This window comes from Manis pentadactyla, chromosome 4 (genome assembly GCF_030020395.1).
Source record: "Manis pentadactyla isolate mManPen7 chromosome 4, mManPen7.hap1, whole genome shotgun sequence".
In the NCBI taxonomy this organism is placed as follows: Eukaryota; Metazoa; Chordata; class Mammalia; order Pholidota; family Manidae; genus Manis; species Manis pentadactyla.
In genome coordinates, this window is record NC_080022.1 from 101,921,166 (window position 1) to 101,942,683 (window position 21,518).

Sequence of the window (21,518 nt, forward strand, 5' to 3'; positions counted from 1 at the left end):
AGAACGAGGAACTCCCTAACAAGGCCCACGCCACCACCTTAAATACCATCTTCTGTAAAGACAAAAGAAAGATGTTGGAGTTGGGGCGGGGAGGCTAGGGATGGGACTTAACAGGAAAAGCATAGTAAACAAGCAGTAAGGTCTGTTTTGCAGATTTGTATCAGTGTCTTCTCCATTGACAAGATTTCTTGTGATTTAAGCATCTTTCTCTGGCTGGTATAGAGAGGGAGACAGTCTTACAAATAGAGACTTCCTTTTAAATGTAAATTTCCTTAGCTTCCCCTGTGTTTTTAACCAATTTGAGTCAATCCTTATGCCAAAAGAGGCATGTTTTAGGGTGGCATATTCTGTTACTCTTCATTCCTGCCTTTGAAATTTCCCAGTAAGTCTCACAGTCCAGAGCTGAGTTGGTAGATTGTTCCATATCTCGTTGAATCTGTCTCTTACTCCTGAGAATGGGTCAGTTAAGTCTAAGATTTGTGTCTCTGTTCGGGAGCTGGTATTGCAGATGGGCTCCTAAAGTTAGTCTATATTGTGCAAGCAATCATATATTTAATAAGAGGTATTTCTATGGAAACAAGAGAAAAACAGAAGGTTAATTGTGAAAACAGACCAGAGGGAAGTTAGTCAAGATTTCTAGTTGGGCTGGAAGCGTCTTTAGTCAGAGTGAGGAGAGGCAATGGCAGCCTGATAGATTTGCTTGGTTTGCAGTTTGAGTATCTCTGGTGATGTCATAAGGTGTTGCAGTGAACTTTCTGAGTGGCCCACACAGCAAAGACCCAAAGGTTGTCCATACACGAGCTGATGTGATTTCTCTGCAGTTTCTATCAGGTCATCCAGCTCCAGCTTTTAGGGCTTTAGGAAAAGGGCAGTTTTTGTTCTTAGCGAAATCAAGTCAGAAGCGTGGGAGAAAATTGGAAACGTTTGAGTCAGATATTGCAGAAACTAGAAGAATTCAAGATCCAGTTCAGTTTGCAGGTAGACAAATTGAAAGACATCTGATATTCACAAAAGTGCACTACTGAAAATTATTTTCTTTCCCCCTACTCCCCTATAATATTTTGTCTTCTTGTGACTGGCTTATTTCACTTAGCGTAACATCTTCAATTTCATCCATGTTCTAGCATGTCAGAATTTCATTCTTTTAAAGGGTTGAATAATTTTTCATTGTATATATGTCATTTTTGTTTATCCTTTGATGGATTATTTGTTTCTACCTTTTGCTATTCTGAACAACGCTGCTGTGAACATTGATGTATGTTATCTGTTCAAATCTCTGCTTTCAATTCTTTTGAGTATATACTGTTAATAAACTGAGGCATATTGAAATTTTTAAGAATTTGAGCAAAATCAATTCAGATCTGGTAGCTCCTACCACTGTCAGAAGGAACTAGAAGAAAGGCTTTATAGGGAAGGTGCCAAAGCAAAGCACGGAGATTATTTGATTCACTAGGCTTCAACAGGTGCCTCATCTGGGAAAGCCTCGCTGGCTGTTTGTGATTGGTTGTCCTGACGTTCTATTTCTTAGCTCTGAAGCATTTGCAGGCTGAGGTTTTGTTTTGCCGTTGAAGGCTGCCCCGGCACCGGAGCCCCTTTAGCCTAATGGCTGCCTTGTTTAACTAATTAAGAAATACCCAGAAGTAGAATTCAGTTACCAACCTTTAAAGGTTCTGTTTAAATGATATATTTCCATGATAAGGAATACGCGCCTTTAATGAAGGCAGTCTGTTAAATCTGCAGTTTCCCCAGGCCAACAGGAACCTCTCGAACAGTGAAGCTGAACTTGAGTTACCTACTTTTTACTGGGACTAGATTCCTCAAGCATCGTCTTATATTTGTGATACCTCAAAGCTGTTGGCATAGTGCTTTGCATAGTAGGTATTAAGTGTTTGAAAATACAGTTCCAATATATTTCTTATGGTATATTAACGGGTTATTAATTCATTAGTAAACACAAGCTTTTGAGTCTTTTTAAAGTAGGATAAATTTTTGCCCCCCTTCCACCCCCAAAGAACAGTTTCACTTCTCTCCCTCTCCTTAAAAACTCTTCCATTACATACAAGGAAGAAAAAACTGATTCATAAAGTGTCAAGTTCAGTCTCTTCAGAAGGACGATGCAGTAACTTAGTTCTAAGAGATCAGATAGATGTGTCCCCAGCATGCGCAAATTACCAGTTGGAGGTTCGGCGGCTGAAAGTTTTCTGAGTTGTGATATTATTGGGCCAACTTCCCCAGCCCAGAGTCCTCTTAAGGCCCTTGTGGACTGTCCGGGCATCCGAGTGGAGGCTGGTCGCTCCCTTGCCGCCTTCCATTGGCCGGGACTGTTTTCAGTTCTTTGCTGAGCACGGGGAGAGTCAGGAAACCAACAGCCTCCGGAACCGACCGACCTGCTCGCGGCCAGCGACGCGCTGGTTGCGGCGCCGCCTCCGTCCAACAGCCGCGACTCCCGGACGGCCGCCGAGGGTCGCAGCCGCCTGCGGGTAGGGGTGTAGCGGGGGGAGGAGGTTCCCCGCTCAGGCTGGGAAGGAGATCTGGAAAATGGCTTTGGGGCATACGCCATGGCGGTCGTTAAGAGACGCATAACCGACGCGGCGGGTCCCGGAGCTTGGAGGAATAGGGGTGGGCGCCGGCTCCGGACACCTCGGGCGGAGGACAGCGCCAAACGCAACGCAGCAGGCGCAGGTGGTGTGGGCGCGGGCGGGTTTAGTCACGTAGCGAGACCGCGCGTGCGCAGGCGCCAGGGGCGGGGCCCGGAGTTAAATGCGCTGCTGCTCTGCTGAACCTCGTGGGTGACGTTGCTCTTTATCTTTTTTCTATTTGGCTTGGTCTTCACTCTAAGGTAACGAGTGCGACGACTCTTGCTCTGAGAAGGTACCGTTGGGTCGCTTGAGGAGGGCTTCGGAATACGAATTGGAGAATAACTGAGAAGTTAGCTGATTGACATGTTGCCTGCATTTTAGCTCCGGTTCTAGTAGATAGGCACAGGTGTACAATAGAGAATCAAAATTTAAATTCAAGTCCATCAGTCCGTTGGATAGATGTTGTAACATCGTTAGCGTATCAGTTACTTAGGACATTTCTTTCCTTCTGTATTTTGGCCAGGTGTGGAAGAGTAATTGAAAGCAGTTTGAGGGAGATTGAGGGCTTTAATGAAATAGGGGATAGGATTGTTTAATTTGTATCAAATTTAATAGTAAAAGGGAAGAATGGGTGTTGTTGTATATACCTGGGTTTGACGTAGTGAAACGTTACTTAGGCTTTTTGAGCCTATTTGCTAAAAAAAAAAAAAAAAGTCTAAAGTAATACTTACCAAATAAATCCTGTGGAATAAATGGTAACATGTAAAAGAAGAAAGCCTGCTCTCTCCCTTCCCTGTTGATGTAGGCAGCTATTTCGCCCAGGCTCCTCCTCTTTGTAAAAGCTATTTTGTATATACAGCCAAGTGACTGCTGATGCATAGAGCTTGAAGGATACATCTACAGTTTTGTTTCAATGAAACGTGGGAAAAACATGGAAGAAAACGGCATAGAGGTAATACTACCCTTAACTGGTTTGTTTGACTCTCAAGAGTTATTCTGGTGATGTACTGTGAGGTAATGTGGAGTAAAATCCATCACATTTAGCTCCTGACATTGTCCAGAGTGTTGGCTGAGCTTAACAAGGATGTACATAGATGAAATTTCACCTTTGGTGTATATAAAGTGAAATGTATTTACTTTTATCTCTTGTTTTAAGTAGGAAAATCTGTAAGAACTCTGAGTAGTGTCTGTCTAATGTTAATGTGCTCTTGAATCACCTGGCTTCTTTGTTAACTGCAGATTCTGATTGAGGTGGTGTGGGTGAGGCCTAAGATTCTGCATTTTTGATACATTTTCAGATAAAGAGGACACTGGTTTGCGAACCACTTTTGGAGTACCTAGACTGTAGATCTGTGCTTTCCAATAGGTAGCCACTTACCACACAGGGTTATTGAAGACTTGAAACAGTTGGCTTGTGTAGCTGAGGAATGGAACTTCATTTAATTTTAAGTTTAAAGAGGATACTCATTATACTTCATTATTGGAAAAGTTCTTAAGTATGTTTGGAGTAACTCAGGGTGTCAGTCTACTTTTAAAAAAAATTTTTTTAATTAAGGTATCATTGATATACACTCTTATGAAGGTTTCACACGAAAAAACAATGTGGTTACTACATTCACCCATATCATCAAGTCCCCACCCATACCCCAGTGCAGTCACTGTCCATCAGTGCAGCAAGATGCAACAGATCCACTATGTGCCTTCTCTGTGCTACACTGTTCTCCCCGTGATCCCCAACACCATGTGTACTAAACATAATACCCCTCAGTCCCTTCTCCCTCCCTCCCCACCTGCCTTCCCACACCCCTCCCATGTGGTGCTATTTTGTTCCTTCAGTTTTGCTTCATTATTATACTCCACAAATGAGGGAAATCATTTGGCATTTGTCAGTCTACTTTTTAAATGTAAATTTTTTCAAGTCCAAATACAGAGCAAACATTTCTGAGGAAAAAATTGGAATTTAGATGTATAAGAGTAAAATACACTGGACTTTGAAGATTGAATATGAAAAACAAGAATGTAGTGTTAAAAAACAAAACTCAACCAAGTAAATTTGAAGATCTAACTGGTTTAAAGCAGCAATTCATGAATCATCCCATCTAGCAAGTAGATGGATGCTCCCAGGAGTTACACAGAATGGAAGGTTTTTATAAGCAGGAGGGTGGGACAAAAAGTTATAAGCAAAAGAAGAGATTAGGGGTTGTTTCAGGTAAGGTCACTCTCCATTAGGAGGAGCAAGGGGTCTTTTTTGCAGATTCCCTCACTAGTGATTGGGAAATTCCAGACTGATTGGCGTAAAATCCCTTAATTAGGTTGGGCTTTAAGCCCCAGTTTGGTAACTTGGCCTAGCAGAATTGACCTTATGTTGGGTCTGTGTTTTTCTTTTTCTTTTTTTTTTTTTAATCTTGATTTCATCTTGAAATGATAGATATATTGGGTTAATAAAATACTAATTACAACTTAAAAGCATAAAAAAAATAGGCTACAAGAAAATTGTATATTTGGCTTATATTTTATTTCCATTGGACAGCACCACTCTAGATATTAAGTGCTGTTTGGACTGTACTCCTTTATAATACTTGTATTTAGGAACAGCAATAACAGCTGTTATGGATTAATCATGATTGCTTTTCTAATAGCATCATGTTAAAGAAAAATTAATTCTGATGATTGTAAAAAGGTTTTATTAGAAAGGAAGACTTTATTTAGAACTGTTTTAATAAGAGCATGCAATAGGGGAGAGAGATTGGGCTCCACTCCACATACAACAGACAGCTGGGAATTCATAGTTCATGAGCAGAGGGGGTCAGTGGATGGAAAAGAGAAATCAAGGTTGGGTGGTTCTTGCTGAAGACAGGCCAAGGTGAACAGATATCAGGGCTGGGGCTTGAGATATTTGATCAGATATGGGAGTTTGGTCGGGGGTAGGGGGTATTCTCTCTAAACTGACTTAGGATTCTTGCTAAAACTGGGCTAGACAGGACAGGGTGGGTCCAGGCCGAGGTCTCCTCAGAAGCAGTCTTAAAGGAGGCTGACTTCCATTTGGTCAAGGAAAATCTTTGGTAGTAATAACCAGTTTCTAGTCTCCTGCCTGCCCAGACCCCAGGCTTTGGCAGTTGGCTTCACTGAAGGTCCCCTGTGGCTAGGAGACTTGTTTAAATGCATTCATAAGTAATTTGGCTCTAAGCCATAGGAAACATAAAGCTAGACTTTCGCTTAATAAAAGTCATGGAGGACGCTTAGATGAACTGTGGAGGGGATGCAGTGTCACCTAATGTTTTTAGGACATAGGTGGGTGAAGGGCCAATGCCTTCAACAAAGTGATTGGGGGAAATTAAGCCTTTTTTTCTTATTTAATTCCTGAAGTCAAGCATGATTAAGAACACTTCCTTTTTTGTTTGTAAACTTCCAGTGTAATAGTGTGCTTGATGGTAACTTTGAAGAAGTTCCCAGAAAGAAGGTAATTGAATTTAAACCTCCATTATACAGACAGCGCTACCACTTCGTTAAAAATTTAGTGAATAAACATCAACCCAAGAAGGTAGGTAATTCCCTTTACATTTAATTATTAACATTGTCTTAAGAAATGTTTTGTCAAACAGAAAACCTTAACAAGGACTTAGCAAATAAGCAGAGACTATTCTGCTCAAAAAGAATATTGCAAGGAGGGAAAGGAATTTTTGCAGTAAGGAGAATGCTGACCATAAGATTCTTGTGTTGTAGTAGTTGGGCAAAAACGGTTTTTCTTTATAAAGAGGAGTACACTAAGCTAGGAAGAACTGGCTGAGGGGTAGTGGGATAAAAGGGTGGTGTATTTGGATGGTAGACCAACACCTGTTACCCTGAGGCCATCCTATTTTCTAGAAGGGACCCTTGAGTGAGTTTGCTCAGGCTGAGGGCAATCCACAGTTCTGGGGTGGGGAAAGGAGAGACGCTTAAGCTAAATTGGGTTAACAAGAACTTTGTTCCAATTAATCAGTGGGACAAGTAGTTAGCTGATCATTCTTGGCAAAGAATGGGAACATGTGGCATCTGTGAGTATGGGGGAAAGTAGTACTTTCCAGAAAGCCCTCTTTGGGAACACAAAGTATAAGTGGATTCCTGTAACTTGTTTACCAGAACAGGACTCAGGCAGAATCAATAGTATTGCTGATTTCAAATGTGAAGAAAATCTTGACATTTTATAGCTGGATGTGATTTTACGGGTTCCATATTTCTAGAGAGTTTATTCAAAACAGGAGGTGAACCAATCTTTGGTCACAGGTATTGTGGTTCTTTATTGGAAAAAAGTTGATAATAATATATTGGTTTCATATGTATGACATAGTGACTTGGTAATTATACATATATTACTAGATGCTTGCCAGGGTAAGTGTAGTTCCCTGGTACTATACCAGCATATGACACTGTTATTGGTTATATTCTGCATGTAGTAGTACTTCCATTCCTATGGCTAACTTATTTTACAGTTTACAGTTTTTACCTCTTTATCCCCTTCACCTGTTTCACCCATCCCCCCACCCTGCTCTGAGGTTCTTTTTAAATATGCAGTCATGGGTCTGCTCAGATAGTTTCCAATGACAGTCGTGATTTCAAACAATATACTTAAATTTGGTAGTAGATAACTGGTTACTAAGTTATGGATTGGATAGTCTGGTTGGGGAGAAGATGCTGGTAAGTTGAATTTCTAAATGGAAGTGTTTTTTTTCCTGTTTTACCTTCAAGACTCCGTGTGTGAAGGCTTCCCTTACTTCAGCTCCTTCCCTGTGGTTTTACACTTGCATACCACCTTGCAGTGACTTGTTTAAATCCTGTAGCCAACATGGCACAAGTATTCAGTTGAAGCATTTCAGATTTCCTTTTTGTGGGCCCTGAGTTCAGTACAGTTTTTCATATGGTTTGACCTAAAGTTTTGTTAAATAGGAAATTAAACGACTATCTCCTGTATGAGAAATGAAAGTAAAGAAAGTTTTCCTTTTGCTGAAGCATGATGCTGAGAGTATTTAAGTTTCAGGTTTTGATTCTGAATGGGAGAAGTGAGCGTGGACCTAATTTTTTCTCATTCGTGTACTACAAACACTAGCAGTTTTTCTGGAATAAGAGTGGTTGTGTCTGTGAAGAAATGAGTTTCCCTTCTTTGAAAGGGAATTATGTATGCTAAATTTCAAAAGGGAAATTAAAATCATCCCAAGAACTCTTCTCTACACACTGGTTCCTTTCTTTGGGTTCTTTTCTTGACCAATCCAAATTCAAACCTGCTTTGAATCTCTCCAGTCTTTAAGGTAAGTTTGTTACTTTCTGATCACCTGCAGTTACTTTATGATCACCTTGCTCTTGAAAGCTTTGCTGTTAGTGGTAGTGGGTGGGGTGAAGGCATGGGGTCCCTGACATCCTCATTCCCTTTGCACCAAAGGTTCATGATCAGGGTTGGCACCATCTGCCCACTGGATTCTGTCTGGTCCTGCCTCCCTTCTGTGTCCATTGTAGAGTGTGTGGGATTTCCTAGGACCAAGAGAGTCCATGGACTAGCCCAGTGAACCTCTGAATTCTGCAGGATCAGTTATTTAGCTATGCAGGCTAAAGAACGATAGACTTAGGAAAAATGGTTAGTAGTTTAATTCTTTCTAAAGAGTTATATAAAGTGAAACACTACGAACTTCTTTTTGCTAGGTTATTTGCGGCTATTGAAGGGCTCATGTTATATCCTGCTTATTAATAAAGTTTCAGCTCAATTCCTGCTTGGAAGAAATTGAATATACTACATAAAAGCATAATCTAATGCTCTTAATGGTAAAAATTACTTTCTGGGACTAGGTTTTTATTTTTTAATTCTGTGTTCCTCTCCTCCCACTGTTCCATAAATGTACATACTTCGAAAAAGAAAAATTACTGAATGAGACCAAGGGTGTCACATTGAGATAGACTGCGGGGTTTACTAATATGTTTAAGGGAAAGGGTCTGTAGTCAAACACATTTGAGGAAAAATTGGGTTAAAAAAGATAGAATGTGCCTTTATTGCTAAAGTTATAGTATGAATTTTCAAAGGGAAATTTGCCTTCTCTGGAAAACAACCTGGTAAATGCCGCAGTAGAGAATTGATCTTAATTTTACAGAGTGCAGTTTTCTGATGGAATGAATTTTGAGATAATTTTAGTCTGTTAGTTTTAACCCTTTAAAGCCTGTTGTGTGTGTGTGTGTGCATGTTAGAACAATACATGGAATCTTCATGAGTGAGTATCCAGAAATAGTTCATAACCCACTTAAGGCTGCATAAGAGCCAATTAGCTATCCTAGGAGCTGATTTTTAATTTTTTTGGTATGGTTACTTTAAAATGTTTAATATGAGTTTTATCTTCATTTGCTCTTTTTCTCATAAAGTGGGGCTCAGGGATTTAAGTGATTCAGCTATGGTTGATGAAGACTTTATTGTATGATGAAGAAAATCAGATTTAATAAAAATCTGTAAGAATGCATATTAATGCATTTAGGGGATTAGATTTTCCATATGAATTGTAAAGTCCTGGTCAAGATTAGGCTCTGTCCTTACATGCCTGGTAGGTAACCTTTTTTGTTTTAAATTATGAAGCTGCTCAGAGGTACAAAGTTTCCTTTTTGGGGATACCTGCCTGCCATGTGTGGTGTTCCTGTGCCAGGCTCCTGATCAATGATTTACCTTTACTCATCTGAATTAGGAGTTTCTTATAAAAGCACAAACACTCTTTAGTAAGTCAAGGGAAGTTACCAGGATTTATCCCTCCACCTTGCACCTCTAGGCTCATAATGTCTCAGATTAATTTCCTTTTTATGTACTTTTTCTATCAAAAAAGATCTTTTCATATAATGATTTTATTAGGGCTTTATTTCTGATACCTACTTGTCTCAAAAAAGGTTTTATCATATTTAAATGTCCTTGAAACAATGTTCTGTTTCATCTGCAGGTTGCAGACTTGGGTTGTGGTGATACTTCACTCATATGGATGTTAAAATTCCACAGTTGCATTGAACTGCTTGTCGGAGTAGATATTGATCAAGCTACACTGCAATGGAGAAGGTAATGCCTAGGTTCTGAAAGAATCGTGCATTAATTTGAAAGTAGTGGCACAATTATACTTAAAGGAAATGTCAATTTTTTACAACTTGTTTTAAAAGATTGATACTATGAGAGTCTGGAGCTCACCAAATGACTTTGTCATAACACTAATTGGCTATACATTGTGAATAATACATTTGTCATGCTTCTACCATGCAGAGGGTATGGTCTTAATTCCAGTAGTCAAAGCATTGCAAATTCTATTGCAAATGGCAAAATCTAATTACTTTCATCTTGGACACCGTGATAACTTGTAGCAGAGGACTTAAATTGCCTCACCTCCTTCAGTTTGAATCAGAGCAGCTGTCTAGTCTCATTCATACATGTGTACATACACACATAAATAAAATTAGACTTAAATGGATTGTTTCAGGAATGTTTTTATTCTAAAAGAACAAAAAGATGAAAGTCATTGATCCAAACTGAGCTAGATGACCAAAATTATTAATAATGAGAGCAATAGCAATGTTTAAAATCTTGTTTTCTTTGGCCACTTCCCTGTGTGAGAGGATGTTCCCCTATGACCTGGTGCTTAATACATCAAGTCATGGAAGGCAGGCTTTGTCAGACTTAATGCAGGTAGAAGATAACTATCAGAGGAGGAGACAGTTATCAGAATTCTATAGTTGATGAGATATTCTGAATAGATGATTATGTTCAGATGTCCCTTACTTTTACAATAATGCTTTTTGCAGGAAGACGTTATCTCCAGTCATGGGGGAATATCTAAGTCCCCGGGATCTGGATTTGACTATAACCTTGTACCATGGCTCTGCTGTGGAGAGAGACTCTCGTTTGCTTGGATTTGACTTGATAACATGTATTGAATTGTAAGTATTAAACTGATTCTTACTATATAAATTTCATTAAAAAATATGAATTAGTCTCAGTAAACTTGGTGTCCTAAATATATATATTTACATACAGTGTCCTACATATATGTGCATGTGTGTGTGTATGTGTATATATATATATATATACACACATATATGTTTATATCATAATCTTAATTCTTATTTAAAAAAGAATAGGACAGCTTTTTACTGGCCTTTTTTGACTTTTTGTTTGGGAATAATTTCGAATTTACAAGTGAGTTGCAAAAAATAAATAGTCCAGGAGCACCCATGTACTTTTATCCAGATTCATCTATTAACATTTTCTTCATTTTCTTTATCATTTGCACATGTGCCCTCCCTGGCCTCCTCTCACCTTCTCATCCTCCAGGTGTGTTTTTTTTCTTTTTTTTTTCTCCTGAATCACTAAGCCTTTATCATGGCTCTTTGCCCCTAGTGGATACAGTATGTATTTCCTAAAACAAGGAGTGTTAAGTAACCACTTTCTAACCCCTCTTTTTTCAAAAAGAATATTCTTCATTTTTTGCTTCTGGAGATCAGATTTAGGTTATGCATTCCTGGAATAGTGTAGAACGCTGAAGATGTTATTTAGTTCCCTTTCAGGGCATCCCATCTCTAGGCACAGTGCATTTGCCCAGTGCTGGCTATGTCTCTATCTCCCCTGATCAGAGTGTTTGTTCTCCTGTATAATTAGTGTGTCTTCTTTCACAACTAATAAGCAGTCAGTGGACAGACACTTTAAAGACAATGCAAATATGTTGTCACTCATCCCTATTTCCCCATCGATGTAGCATTCATTAATGATTTTCTGACCTATTCTATATTATGTGATGGCATATGATTTTTTGAAATTCCAGCACTCCCTGTATATTTACTTGTTAATCCTACCACAAGCAAGAGCCCAGATTTATCCCTATTTATCATGAGGATGAACTCCTTAATTCTTTTTTTTTAATGGTTTATAACCTATTACTACACTTAATTAATTTTGTTGCTCAGACTGTCACAAGTTTGGTCAGTGGGAGGCCCCTCAAGCTGGATCCCCTGTCCTTTGATGTGCTTGTCATACTGTAAGCACTTACTTTCTGGCATATGTTCTAGGCTGAACTCTGCTTTTCCTTTCCCACGCCTGGAATCAGCCACTTCTCAAAGGAGCTCTGGGTCTTTTTAGTAGGAAATGGTATTCAGAAGCCAAGATAAGTGTTGCTTAATGACCTTTTTTTAAATTATTATTTTGGTATCATTAATCTACAATTACAGAAAGAACATTATGTTTACTAGGTTCCCCCCTTCACCAAGTCCCCCCCACATACCCCTTCACAGTCGCTGTCCATCTGCGTAGTAAGATGCTGTAAAATCACTACTTGTCTTCTCTGTGTTGCGCAGCCCTCCCCGTGTCCCCCATGCACTATACATGCTAATCGTAATGCCATCTTTCTTTCCCCACCCCCTTTATCCCTCCCTTCCCACCCATTGTCCCCAGTCCCTTTCCCTTTGGTACCTGTTAGTCCATTCTGGGGTTCTGTGATTCTGCTGCTGTTTTGTTCCTTCAGTTTTCCTTTGTTCTTATACTCCACATATGAGTGAAATCGTTTGGTACTTGTCCTTCTCTGCTTGGCTTATTTCACTGAGCATAATACCCTCTAGCTCCATCCATGTTGTTGCGAATGGTAGGATTTGTTTTCTTCTTATGGCTGAATAATATTCCATTGTGTATATGTACCACATCTTCTTTATCCATTCATCTACTGATGGACATTTAGGTTGCTTCCCTATCTTGGCTATTATAAACAGTGCAGCGATAAACATAGCAGTGCATCTGTCTTTTTCAAACTGGAGTGCTGCATTCTTAGGGCAAATTCCTAGAAGTGGAATTCCTGGGTCAAATGGTATTTCTATTTTGAGCATTCTGAGGAACCTCCATACTGCTTTCCACAATGGTTGAACTAATTTACATTCCCACCAGCAGTGTAGGAGGGTTCCCCTTTCTCCACAACCTCGCCAACATTTGTTGTTGTTTGTGTTTTTGATGCTGGCGATCCTTACTGGTGTGAGGTGATATCTCATTGTGGTTTTAATTTGCATTTCTCTGATGATTAGTGATGTGGAGCATCTTTTCATGTGCCTGTTGGCCATCTGGATTTCTTCTTTAGAGAACTGTCTATTCAGCTCCTCTGCCCATTTTTTAATTGGATTATTTGCTTTTTGTTTGTTGAGGCATGTGAGCTCTTTATATATTTTGGATGTCAATCCTTTATCAGATCTGTCATTTATGAATATGTTCTCCCATACTGTAGGATACCTTTTTGTTCTATTGATGGTGTCCTTTGCTGTACAGAAGCTTTTTAGCTTGATATAGTCCCACTTGTTCATTTTTCCCTTTGTTTCCCTTGCCCGCGGAGATATGTTCATGAAGGAGTCACTCATGTTTATGTCCATGAGATTTTTGCCTATGTTTTTTTCTAAGAGTTTTATGGTTTCATGACTTACATTCAGGTCGTTGATCCTTTTGGAGTTTACTTTTGTGTATGGGGTTAGACGGTGATCCAGTTTCATTCTCTTACATGTAGCTGTCCAGTTTTGCCAGCACCATCTGTTGAAGTGACTGTCATTTCCCCATTGTATGTCCATGGCTCCTTTATCAAATATTAATTGGCCATATATGTTTGGGTTAATGTCTGGAGTCTCTATTCTGTTCCACTGGTCTGTGGCTCTGTTCTTGTGCCAGTACCAAATTGTCTTGATTACTGTGACTTTGTAGTAGAGCTTGAAGTTAGGGAGCGAGATCCTCCCCACTTTAGTCTTCCTTCTCAGGATTGCGTTGGCTATTTGGGGTCTTTGACGGTTCCATTAATGACCTTTTAATAGTGGTGAAGGGACTTCCTCTGGGGTCAGTTTGCCTGGTGCTGTGTTCAGATTGATTTTCAATTTTTAGTAATGTGTTCTCCAGAGCAGAGTTTACTTTTTATGTCTTTTCTATTACATATTGCTTGGCTGGCACATGGTAGGCACCTAAAGAGTGTGTGAAATGACTTATGGAAAATGTTAGAGCATTATTTTTTCATTGTAGTGATATATACAGAACAATTTACCACCTAAACTTTTTTTAAGTGGCATGAAGATTTATTTGCACTGCTGTGCAGTCATCACCACATCTATAGACCCATTTTTTTGTCTTGCAAAACTGGAACTCTGTGCACATCAGCAATGACTCCCCATTACCTCAACCCTCCGCCCCTGGCAACCACCATTCTGTCTCCTGTCTGCGTGAGTTTGACTGATCTAGGTTCCCCGTATAAGTGTAATCATGTAGTATTTGTGGTTTTGTGACTAGCTTATTTCACTTAGCACAATGAATGTCTTTAAGATTGATCTGTGTTGTAGCTCAGGTCTGAATTTCCTTTTTAAGGTTGAATACTATTCCGTTGTGTGTATATCCCACAGTTTGTTTATCCATTCATTTGATTATGGACACTTGCATTGCTTCCACATTTTGGCTATTGTGAAAATGCTGCTATGAACATGGGTGTACAAAATATCTGTCCCCTTTTTTAGGTATTTTGGATAAATCCTCAGAAGTGGAATTGCTGGATCATACTGTAATTCTATTTTTAAATTTTGGAGGAAGCTTCATACTGTTTTCCATAGCTGATATACCATTTTATGTTCCCACTAATAGTGCACAAATGTTACAATTTCTTCACATTTTTGGCAACACTTGTTGTTTTTCTTGTTTTTTGTTTTGATGTCTCATATCCATTAGGATGGCTATCTCATTATCATTTTGATTGTTTTTCCCCCTAAGGATTAATAGAGGATCTTTTTCATTTGCTTTTTGGTCATTTGTATATATACATATGGTCATTTGTCCCCTTTAGAAATGTGATTTGCAAATATTTCCTCCCATTCCTACATTCTCAGTGCTTTTACACTGGATTAAATAAGATGGTATGGTTAATTTTTGCTAAATTCTATTTTGTAGCATGTGTGATACTCTTTTTTCTGTTCAGTTGGGCTTAACTCCTAAAACCTGCTCTCTTGGGTCTCTGTGTAGTTCTCCAATAATTCAACAGAGGTTTTTCTTTCTTTTTATGCCCTTCTACCTTCTACTCTTTCCCACCTTCCCAGATTGTCATCTAGGTAAGTAAGTTTAAAGAGGGGTTCCTGTCAGGGAATCTTACTCTGTTCTATGTCATTACATTCATTATTTATTAGTTATGTCTACGTAAGTCCTTTGGTCCTTTTATTTATTAATTACTATGAAATTATATACATGTAACAAGTCTTCTAGTGCTTGTTTTCCCTTTCAACTTCCTACCTGCGCCTCGAGCTTCTCCTTTACCTTTCTTGTCCTTAAAAAGGCAATTTACCCATTTCAAAAAGTGGGTTACACTTATATATGATAACATTCTACAAGTACAAATAATAAATAGTAAAATTTCCTTCTTTCTTTCAGCAACCCATTTTCCCTCCCCAAGGCAGTCGCTGTTAACACTTTGTTGTGTAGACTTCCAGAAATAGCCCGTCCAGTACAAATATGTGTATGCACTTCAGTTTTCTTTATACAAGTGATAGTGTACTGCGCATTGAATGTACCTTATTTCTCTTATGAGAATATCTGGAGATCTTCCATGTCAGACCTCAAGTGCTGCTGTATTTTATTGCTGTACATTTCCCACTATCTGAATATAAACACAATGTGCTTAGCCAGTGTCATGGGAGGAGTGCTTAGGATTACCTGATGTTTTGCTATTGCAATACATGACTTTGTATATTTCTCAGCTTTGCTTGTTTATCTGTAGTATAAATTCCTCGAAGTAAAATTGCTGAGTCAAAGAATGTATTTGTGATTATGATAGCCTTTTTAGTTAGGGAGAAAGTTGAGATGGTAGAACACAGGCCCAAAAATAGCAGTTTAAAGAAAGTAGAACCTTATTTCTCTTACTTTATCTGCGCGGTCCATGATTGGCAGTGGTTTGACTCTTTGAAGTCAGTCAGGAGCCAGATTCCTTCTGTCTTGTTTTACCAGCCCCTGGAGTCACAGGTACATTCTTGTAGCAATTCACAGGAGAGGGGAAAATCAGAGAGGCATGTGTGACAGATGTTTATGACCCAGACCTGGAACTTTCACTTCACTAGTGAGAACTTAGGCTTGTAGTCACACCTTGCTTGCAAGGAGACTGGATATATCCTTTAATTGACAGCCGTATGCCTGTGACAACTCTTGTAGGTGAAGAAGAGTAGCATAGACGTGGTGGGCACTGCTAGTTGTCCACCCGCAAGCTGCTGCCCAGCTGCTGTTCCTAGTGCCTCTGCAGCACACTCCTACTGCCGTGTAGGAAGGCCTGCTTTCCTCGTCCTCCACCGGCTCTTTTACAGCCTTTTCCTTTCCAGCTTTCTACCTTTGACAATCTGATAAAGGAGTATAATACAATCTCAGTGAAGTTCCGATTTATGTTTCTCTTGGAAAAAAGGTAAACACCTTTCACATGCTCAAGTGACATTTTTTTCTCTGAACCATGTATCTTTAATGAATTTCACTATTGGGTTTATGATATTTTTCATACCGATTCATATGCTCTCTTAGTACATTAGGGGAATGAATCAGTTACCTATGATACAGATTGCCAACATTTCCCCCAATATCAGTTTTTTTTTTTAGTAGTTAAAAAAACAGTATAATTACTATTTTTGGGCAGAGGTACAATTCTGTGGCACATGTGTACTTTATGTGACCATCACTCAGCATACAGAACAGTTCTGTCACCCCATACAACTCTACCAGTTTGTGTCCATCCCTGCCTGTCCCTCTGACCCCGGCAACCACCGCTTTGTTCCCTCTCATATACTTTTATTCTTTTGAGAACATGGTGATAATCATACAGCATGTAACCTTTGAGGCTGTTTTCTTTTGCTCAGTTAATGCCTTTGAGATTCATCCAGCTCCCTGTCAGTGTCACTGGTTTTTTCTTTTTGATTCCTGAGTTGTATCCCATTGTATAGCTGTGTCACCTTTTCAGCTATTTAAGGACATTTGGCTTCTTTACAATGTGGGGTGATTATAAATGGAGATGTTATAAATATTCGCATACAGGTTTTGTGATAACACAGGTTTCATTTCACCTGGGTGTGGGATAACTGGGTCATATGCTTTAGGGGTATGTTTTGCTTTTTAAATGTTTGCTCTGTATTTCCTCCCATCTGCTGATTGGGTTTCATTTGCTGTCTTACCCTAACTTTTTGAAATACGTACTTGCTTATTTTTTTAGCTTTTCTAATGTGTAAATTTAAAGCAATGGGATTTCTCTCTGGATGCATTATAGCTGTAAGTTTTGATATTCCATATTTGCAGTGATGATGCAGAGAAGTCAAATAGAGTAAGAAGACTCAAGAGGCTTCTAGATTTGGTAGCTTGGAGACCATTACTGACTAGTGTGCCTGGTCATCAGTTCACCTTCCATGCTTCTCCCAGTAACTGGCTGAAAACTCATAATGCTGCCCCCCCCATCACCATCCTGTTGAGAAGTGGTGTTTATGGGAGATGCACAGGCTTTCAGGCACATTTGCCTTAAAATCACCTGTCAGTTTATGTTCATCTCTTTAGAAACTGCATTTTTCAGGCAAACTCAGTCTCTCATATTGCCTCCATCTTCTCTTTTCCTCTCCAATGTAAGGTTAGAGAGGTGGGTTGGGCAAACAGGTGGCATTGGGATAGGTGGGTGCTCCTCTGGCCTCCTCCTTGTCCTAGTGGCTGCCTGAAGTGGGACAGCTGATCTGGCCCTTGTGTGTGTGTGGAATCTGCAGAAGCCTATGGTGTGTGTGAGGCATGTTCTGTTCTCTCCGCCCCTCGGGGCTCCAGGGGAGCTCGACCTCCTCTCTTGCACACTTGAACCTACCTTGCTTATTGGCGCTGCAGACTTGCCAGGTCAGTCTCTGGCCTGTGGCACCATCAGTTGGTTCTCAGGTAAGCTCCCAGCCAGATAATCTGCAGATCTTCATCTCCCTCCCAAAGCATACCCCCTTGTAAGCTGAGAGTCGGTCAGCTGTGCTAACTCCAGCTCAGCCTGTAACTCATTGCACCATGCTGCCACCTTTAGTGAAGTAGCCCCAGATTTCTTGGTAGAGTGATGTGGGGAGTGGGTGGGAGTAGGGAAGGAAGGTAGAGATGGTAGAAACCAATGACCCATGGGCAGCCTTGTGAGGAAAGGGTTGTCCTGGAAGCCTGGGGAAGCAGATTGTCTCCCTCCTCCATATTCAAAGTGGCTCCGAGTTTGTGGATTGGTTTGAAGCTCAGGTCCTTGTGAAGCACTTCTGTGGATAACTGGTTTCCTTAGGACACATGAGTTTAGCTGGGATAGTACAACTACCAGAGCCATGTCTTGGTAACTTGTTATGTAATTGCAGGTTTACAGAGAAGTTGCAAGAATAGGACAAGGAACTGCATGTCCTTTACCCATATTCACCAGTTGTTTACATTCGACTCCATTTCCTTTTCTTTAAATGTATTTATGTACGTGTATTATGTTTATCTGAACCGTTTGAAAGTTAGACATCATGACCTTTTCCCCTAAATATCTCACTATGTATTTTCTAAGAACAAACATGGTTTTTTACATAACTATAGTATAATATCAGGAAATTTAACAGTGGCAACAATTCTGTTATCCGGTCTACAGTCCATACTCAGAATTCATCAGTTCCCACTACTTGAAAATTGAGCTCTCACTTAAAATGGTTCAGAAGGGCAGTGGATTTGTCTCTTTGGCTTCCTTCAATCTGGGACAGGTCTCCTTCATCTTGCATTGTCTCATTTGCTGTTGATATTTCTGAAGAGTCCTTGCTGTTTTGTAGGCTGTCTCTCAATCTGGTTGTGTCTAGTTCCTCATTGTACATTCAGGGAATGCTCTTTTAATGAGAAGACCACAGAAGTGATGTTGTGTCCTTATTGGTGCATTGTGTCAGGGAGGTACATGCTCAGATACCCTTTCTAGAGTTCCAGATAATGAGGCCCAGAGAGCGTAGTAAAGGACCTTAGTTAGACAAGGGGACCATGGACAGCAAGGATGAGAATATGTGAATATATGATTTTATATCATTTAAGCACTCTTACATATTCAAAGAAGGGATAAAGCAACATAGAGATAGCAGTTGTTTTTACTAAATTAACCTGGAAAATATGTGCAAGTGAAGCTATTTTATTATATCTTTCTCATTAACTATTTTAGAATAGAGCACTTGGATTCAGAAGACCTGGCCAGGTTCCCCAAAGTTGTCTTTGGGTACTTGTCCCCAGCAATGGTTGTCATCAGCACCCCAAACTCCGAATTCAATCCCCTGTTCCCAACAGTGACCTTAAGAAATGCAGACCACAAATTTGAGTGGACCAGAATGCAGTTTCAGACCTGGTGAGTTCATAAGCATTCTAGAATGTTTTATTTGTTTGATTTTTGGGACCTCACTGGAGTTTAAAATCCTATAACGTAAATCTTGATCTCTATGTATTACTGAGATTTTTTTTTCCCAGTAAAATTGATTCCCAAAGTAATATGATCATGAAGGAACCACCACATTTGGGCAAAATAAACAAGGAAGTTTTATCTTAGGTCTCACAGGCAAGCCAGGGTGGGAAGGGGTGTGTAGGCACCAGGTACCTTTTATATGAAGAATGAAGACTGTAGGGTTTTTTATTTGGAGCTCAGGAAACAAAATGGAGGGAAGGTGTGGGGTGAGGGAGGCTGAGCCTCATGACTTGGCCAACGGGTGTCTCCTCCCAGGACCTTGTTTCTGGCTTTATTTCAAACCCCGTAGGAGATGGGATTGTAACCCTTGTCGTCTCCTTGTCCACTCCCACTCTCTGGGGTATAACTTTTCCTTTTCTCCTCCATATTCTTGTAGTTACTTGGAAACTGACACTTTCATTGCCTTGATGCCCCTCAAGAGAACTAAGCAAAGATTTTTACAGAGAAAATGTACATGGATGTGGCATTATGTGGTGCTAATAAGAATTTCCAACTTAGAAGTATTTTAGTTCATTGTATTTTTCATATCCTATTCTACTGGAAGTTGGTTCACAATAGCGCTAAGTGTAGTGAAATGATTTCTCTTGTGATTTCAGGGCTTTAGACGTGGCCAATCTCTACAATTATTCTGTGGAATTTACTGGCGTGGGGGAACCACCAGCAGGTGCTGAGGATGTTGGCTATTGTACCCAGATAGGGATCTTTCAGAAAAATGTAGCAAAGGCCACTGAAACCTGCTTTTCAGAGCAGCATGGTGAACACATTTATAAAGCTGTGAGTATTTTTTGTGAGGTAGCTATCAGGGCAAAAAGTAGTTGATTTATTAGGATGGTGAACTGGTTTTTTTTTTTTTTAGTCCCCACTGAAAAGATAAATATTAATGATTTTATTTTGAGGTTGACCCTAGGAGAATGCTTCATGTCCCACAACTGCTGTGAGGGTTGGTCTATGACATGGTTTTGCCATATCTCAAAGCTTATTATAGAGAACAATCTGCTGTAGTCTTAATACTTCCAAGCTGTTTGTGCCAGCAAACCCCCCTTTTGTAATCTGTTAGGATCATCAGCAGAAAAGAGGGAAAGCCAGTTCCTCTACAGCTTGGCTCAGGAAATGACTATTGGAAATGAACCTCCAAGCTTCTCAGACCCTGTCGGTTTCAGGAAGTATGGTAAAGAATAAAAACATTTTCCTTTTAATTAACAATTTTTTTTTTACCCTTTTCTCTCTAATATCAAGTAGGAATATTGGGTTGGTATGACTTGGTGGAAACCTGGCTTGGAGGTTTAGATCATTAGAATTTTGAAAGCAAGTCAGATAGTTAAGGTCTGTATGTTAATAGCTTGACTCCCATTATAATTGTGGCATTCATGGTTAGAAGGGTTTGACTTAAGTACATAACAGTTAATATGTACATACAGTTAAATCTTAATGTGGTAAAAAGTTAGTAACGGTTTTGAAAAATTTCCTATATTCCAAGTGTTTTTTTCCCCTCAGGTTTTTACAGTTTCATACCCAAGTTTGCAACAACAAAAATTCCGCAAACTTGTATTGGCTAATGAGGTGCTCCGAGAAGTCGAAAGCATGAGACAGAGATTTGTCCAAAGTTTGAAACTACAGGAAGATATGGAAACTGGTAATCAGTCAGAAGACATTGGCCGCTCAGTGACCCACAGCACACTGCTTGGACAAGGTTACACAGAAGCTGAAAAAGCCAACATAGATAAGTCTCCCAAACCTTTCCGTGTCGGAGATAGGTTCTATGTACCCTTGGAAAGACTCCTTGCTTATCCTAAGGTGAACCGACTGTGCAGTAATGTAGAGACTCTGCGAGTGCTCATTGCTGACTCAGTAGCACTGAACAGGGATGGGTCTGCAGTGAGAGCTGACCTGTGTGATGAGCTGGATGACTGAACAATCTGTATTTGCTGCACTTCAGCGTTTTAGTAGTAGTTGGGCTCATGCATTTAAACTTTTTGTGTATTCATAATTCAAGTAACTTTTTATTTTGGAATTACTGAACCTTGGTTTTCTTTGAATAAGCCTTCATTGGGGTGGGGGGATGGTTGTAGAGAGTTTGTTGTATGCTTGGTTTTTGTTAGAGCCGTATGTTGAATGTGACATTAAAATTTTTAAAGAAAATTGAACTATCAAATTGAGTGTGTAAAACCTTGTTCCAGGGAGTAAGAGTAGTTTTGAAGCCTTTTGAGGATTCTCTCCCTCCTTTGGTCTTAATCCTAACCTCTGTAATACTTGGCCTAGAACATCATACAAAAACAGGAATGCAGTTGTTTGAAGGACTAGAAGGCTCTTTGTGATATAAACACTGGGTCCCTGGTTTTTGAGTGCCCTCTTCTGGTAGCTTGCTGGTTGGAATTAGGGTGGCAGTAGCAATGGGGGACAGAGAAATAACAGCTTCATGTATAATAAGGGAAAAACTGGTCAAAATGAGAGAGATTTCTTTCGGAGGCTCAGGAGT

The 21,518-nt window shown here is 39.8% G+C and overlaps 1 protein-coding gene across 5 annotated transcripts; it reads left to right on the forward strand.

Annotated features, from left to right (window-relative positions):
* Window positions 1-2,366: 2,366 nt before the first annotated feature.
* On the forward strand, window positions 2,367-21,194 carry HENMT1 (HEN methyltransferase 1). Of its 5 annotated transcripts, none has more exons than XM_036916627.2 (8): window positions 2,367-2,480; window positions 3,439-3,531; window positions 5,992-6,120; window positions 9,518-9,630; window positions 10,365-10,499; window positions 18,749-18,928; window positions 19,639-19,816; window positions 20,537-21,194. In XM_036916627.2, the coding sequence occupies exons 2-8, from the start codon at window positions 3,493-3,495 to the stop codon at window positions 20,951-20,953; spliced, it is 1,191 nt and encodes a 396-aa protein (XP_036772522.2). In that variant the 5' UTR covers window positions 2,367-2,480; window positions 3,439-3,492; the 3' UTR covers window positions 20,954-21,194. The 5 variants fall into 5 exon arrangements, with proteins under 5 accessions (XP_036772522.2, XP_057356562.1, XP_036772523.2 ...); XM_036916628.2 differs by lacking the exon at window positions 2,367-2,480 and adding an exon at window positions 2,582-2,682; XM_036916626.2 differs by lacking the exon at window positions 2,367-2,480 and adding an exon at window positions 2,777-2,871.
* The last annotated feature ends 324 nt before the right edge of the window (window positions 21,195-21,518 follow it).

Excerpts from the sequence above, each read along its gene's own strand:
- HENMT1 (XM_036916627.2), top strand. The coding sequence starts at position 3,493 with ATGAAACGTGGGAAAAACATGGAAGAAAACGGCATAGAG. Across the intron at positions 9,631-10,364 it reads GCTACACTGCAATGGAGAAG|GAAGACGTTATCTCCAGTCA; the intron begins GTAATGCCTAGG and ends TGCTTTTTGCAG. Across the intron at positions 10,500-18,748 it reads TTGATAACATGTATTGAATT|AATAGAGCACTTGGATTCAG; the intron begins GTAAGTATTAAA and ends TAACTATTTTAG.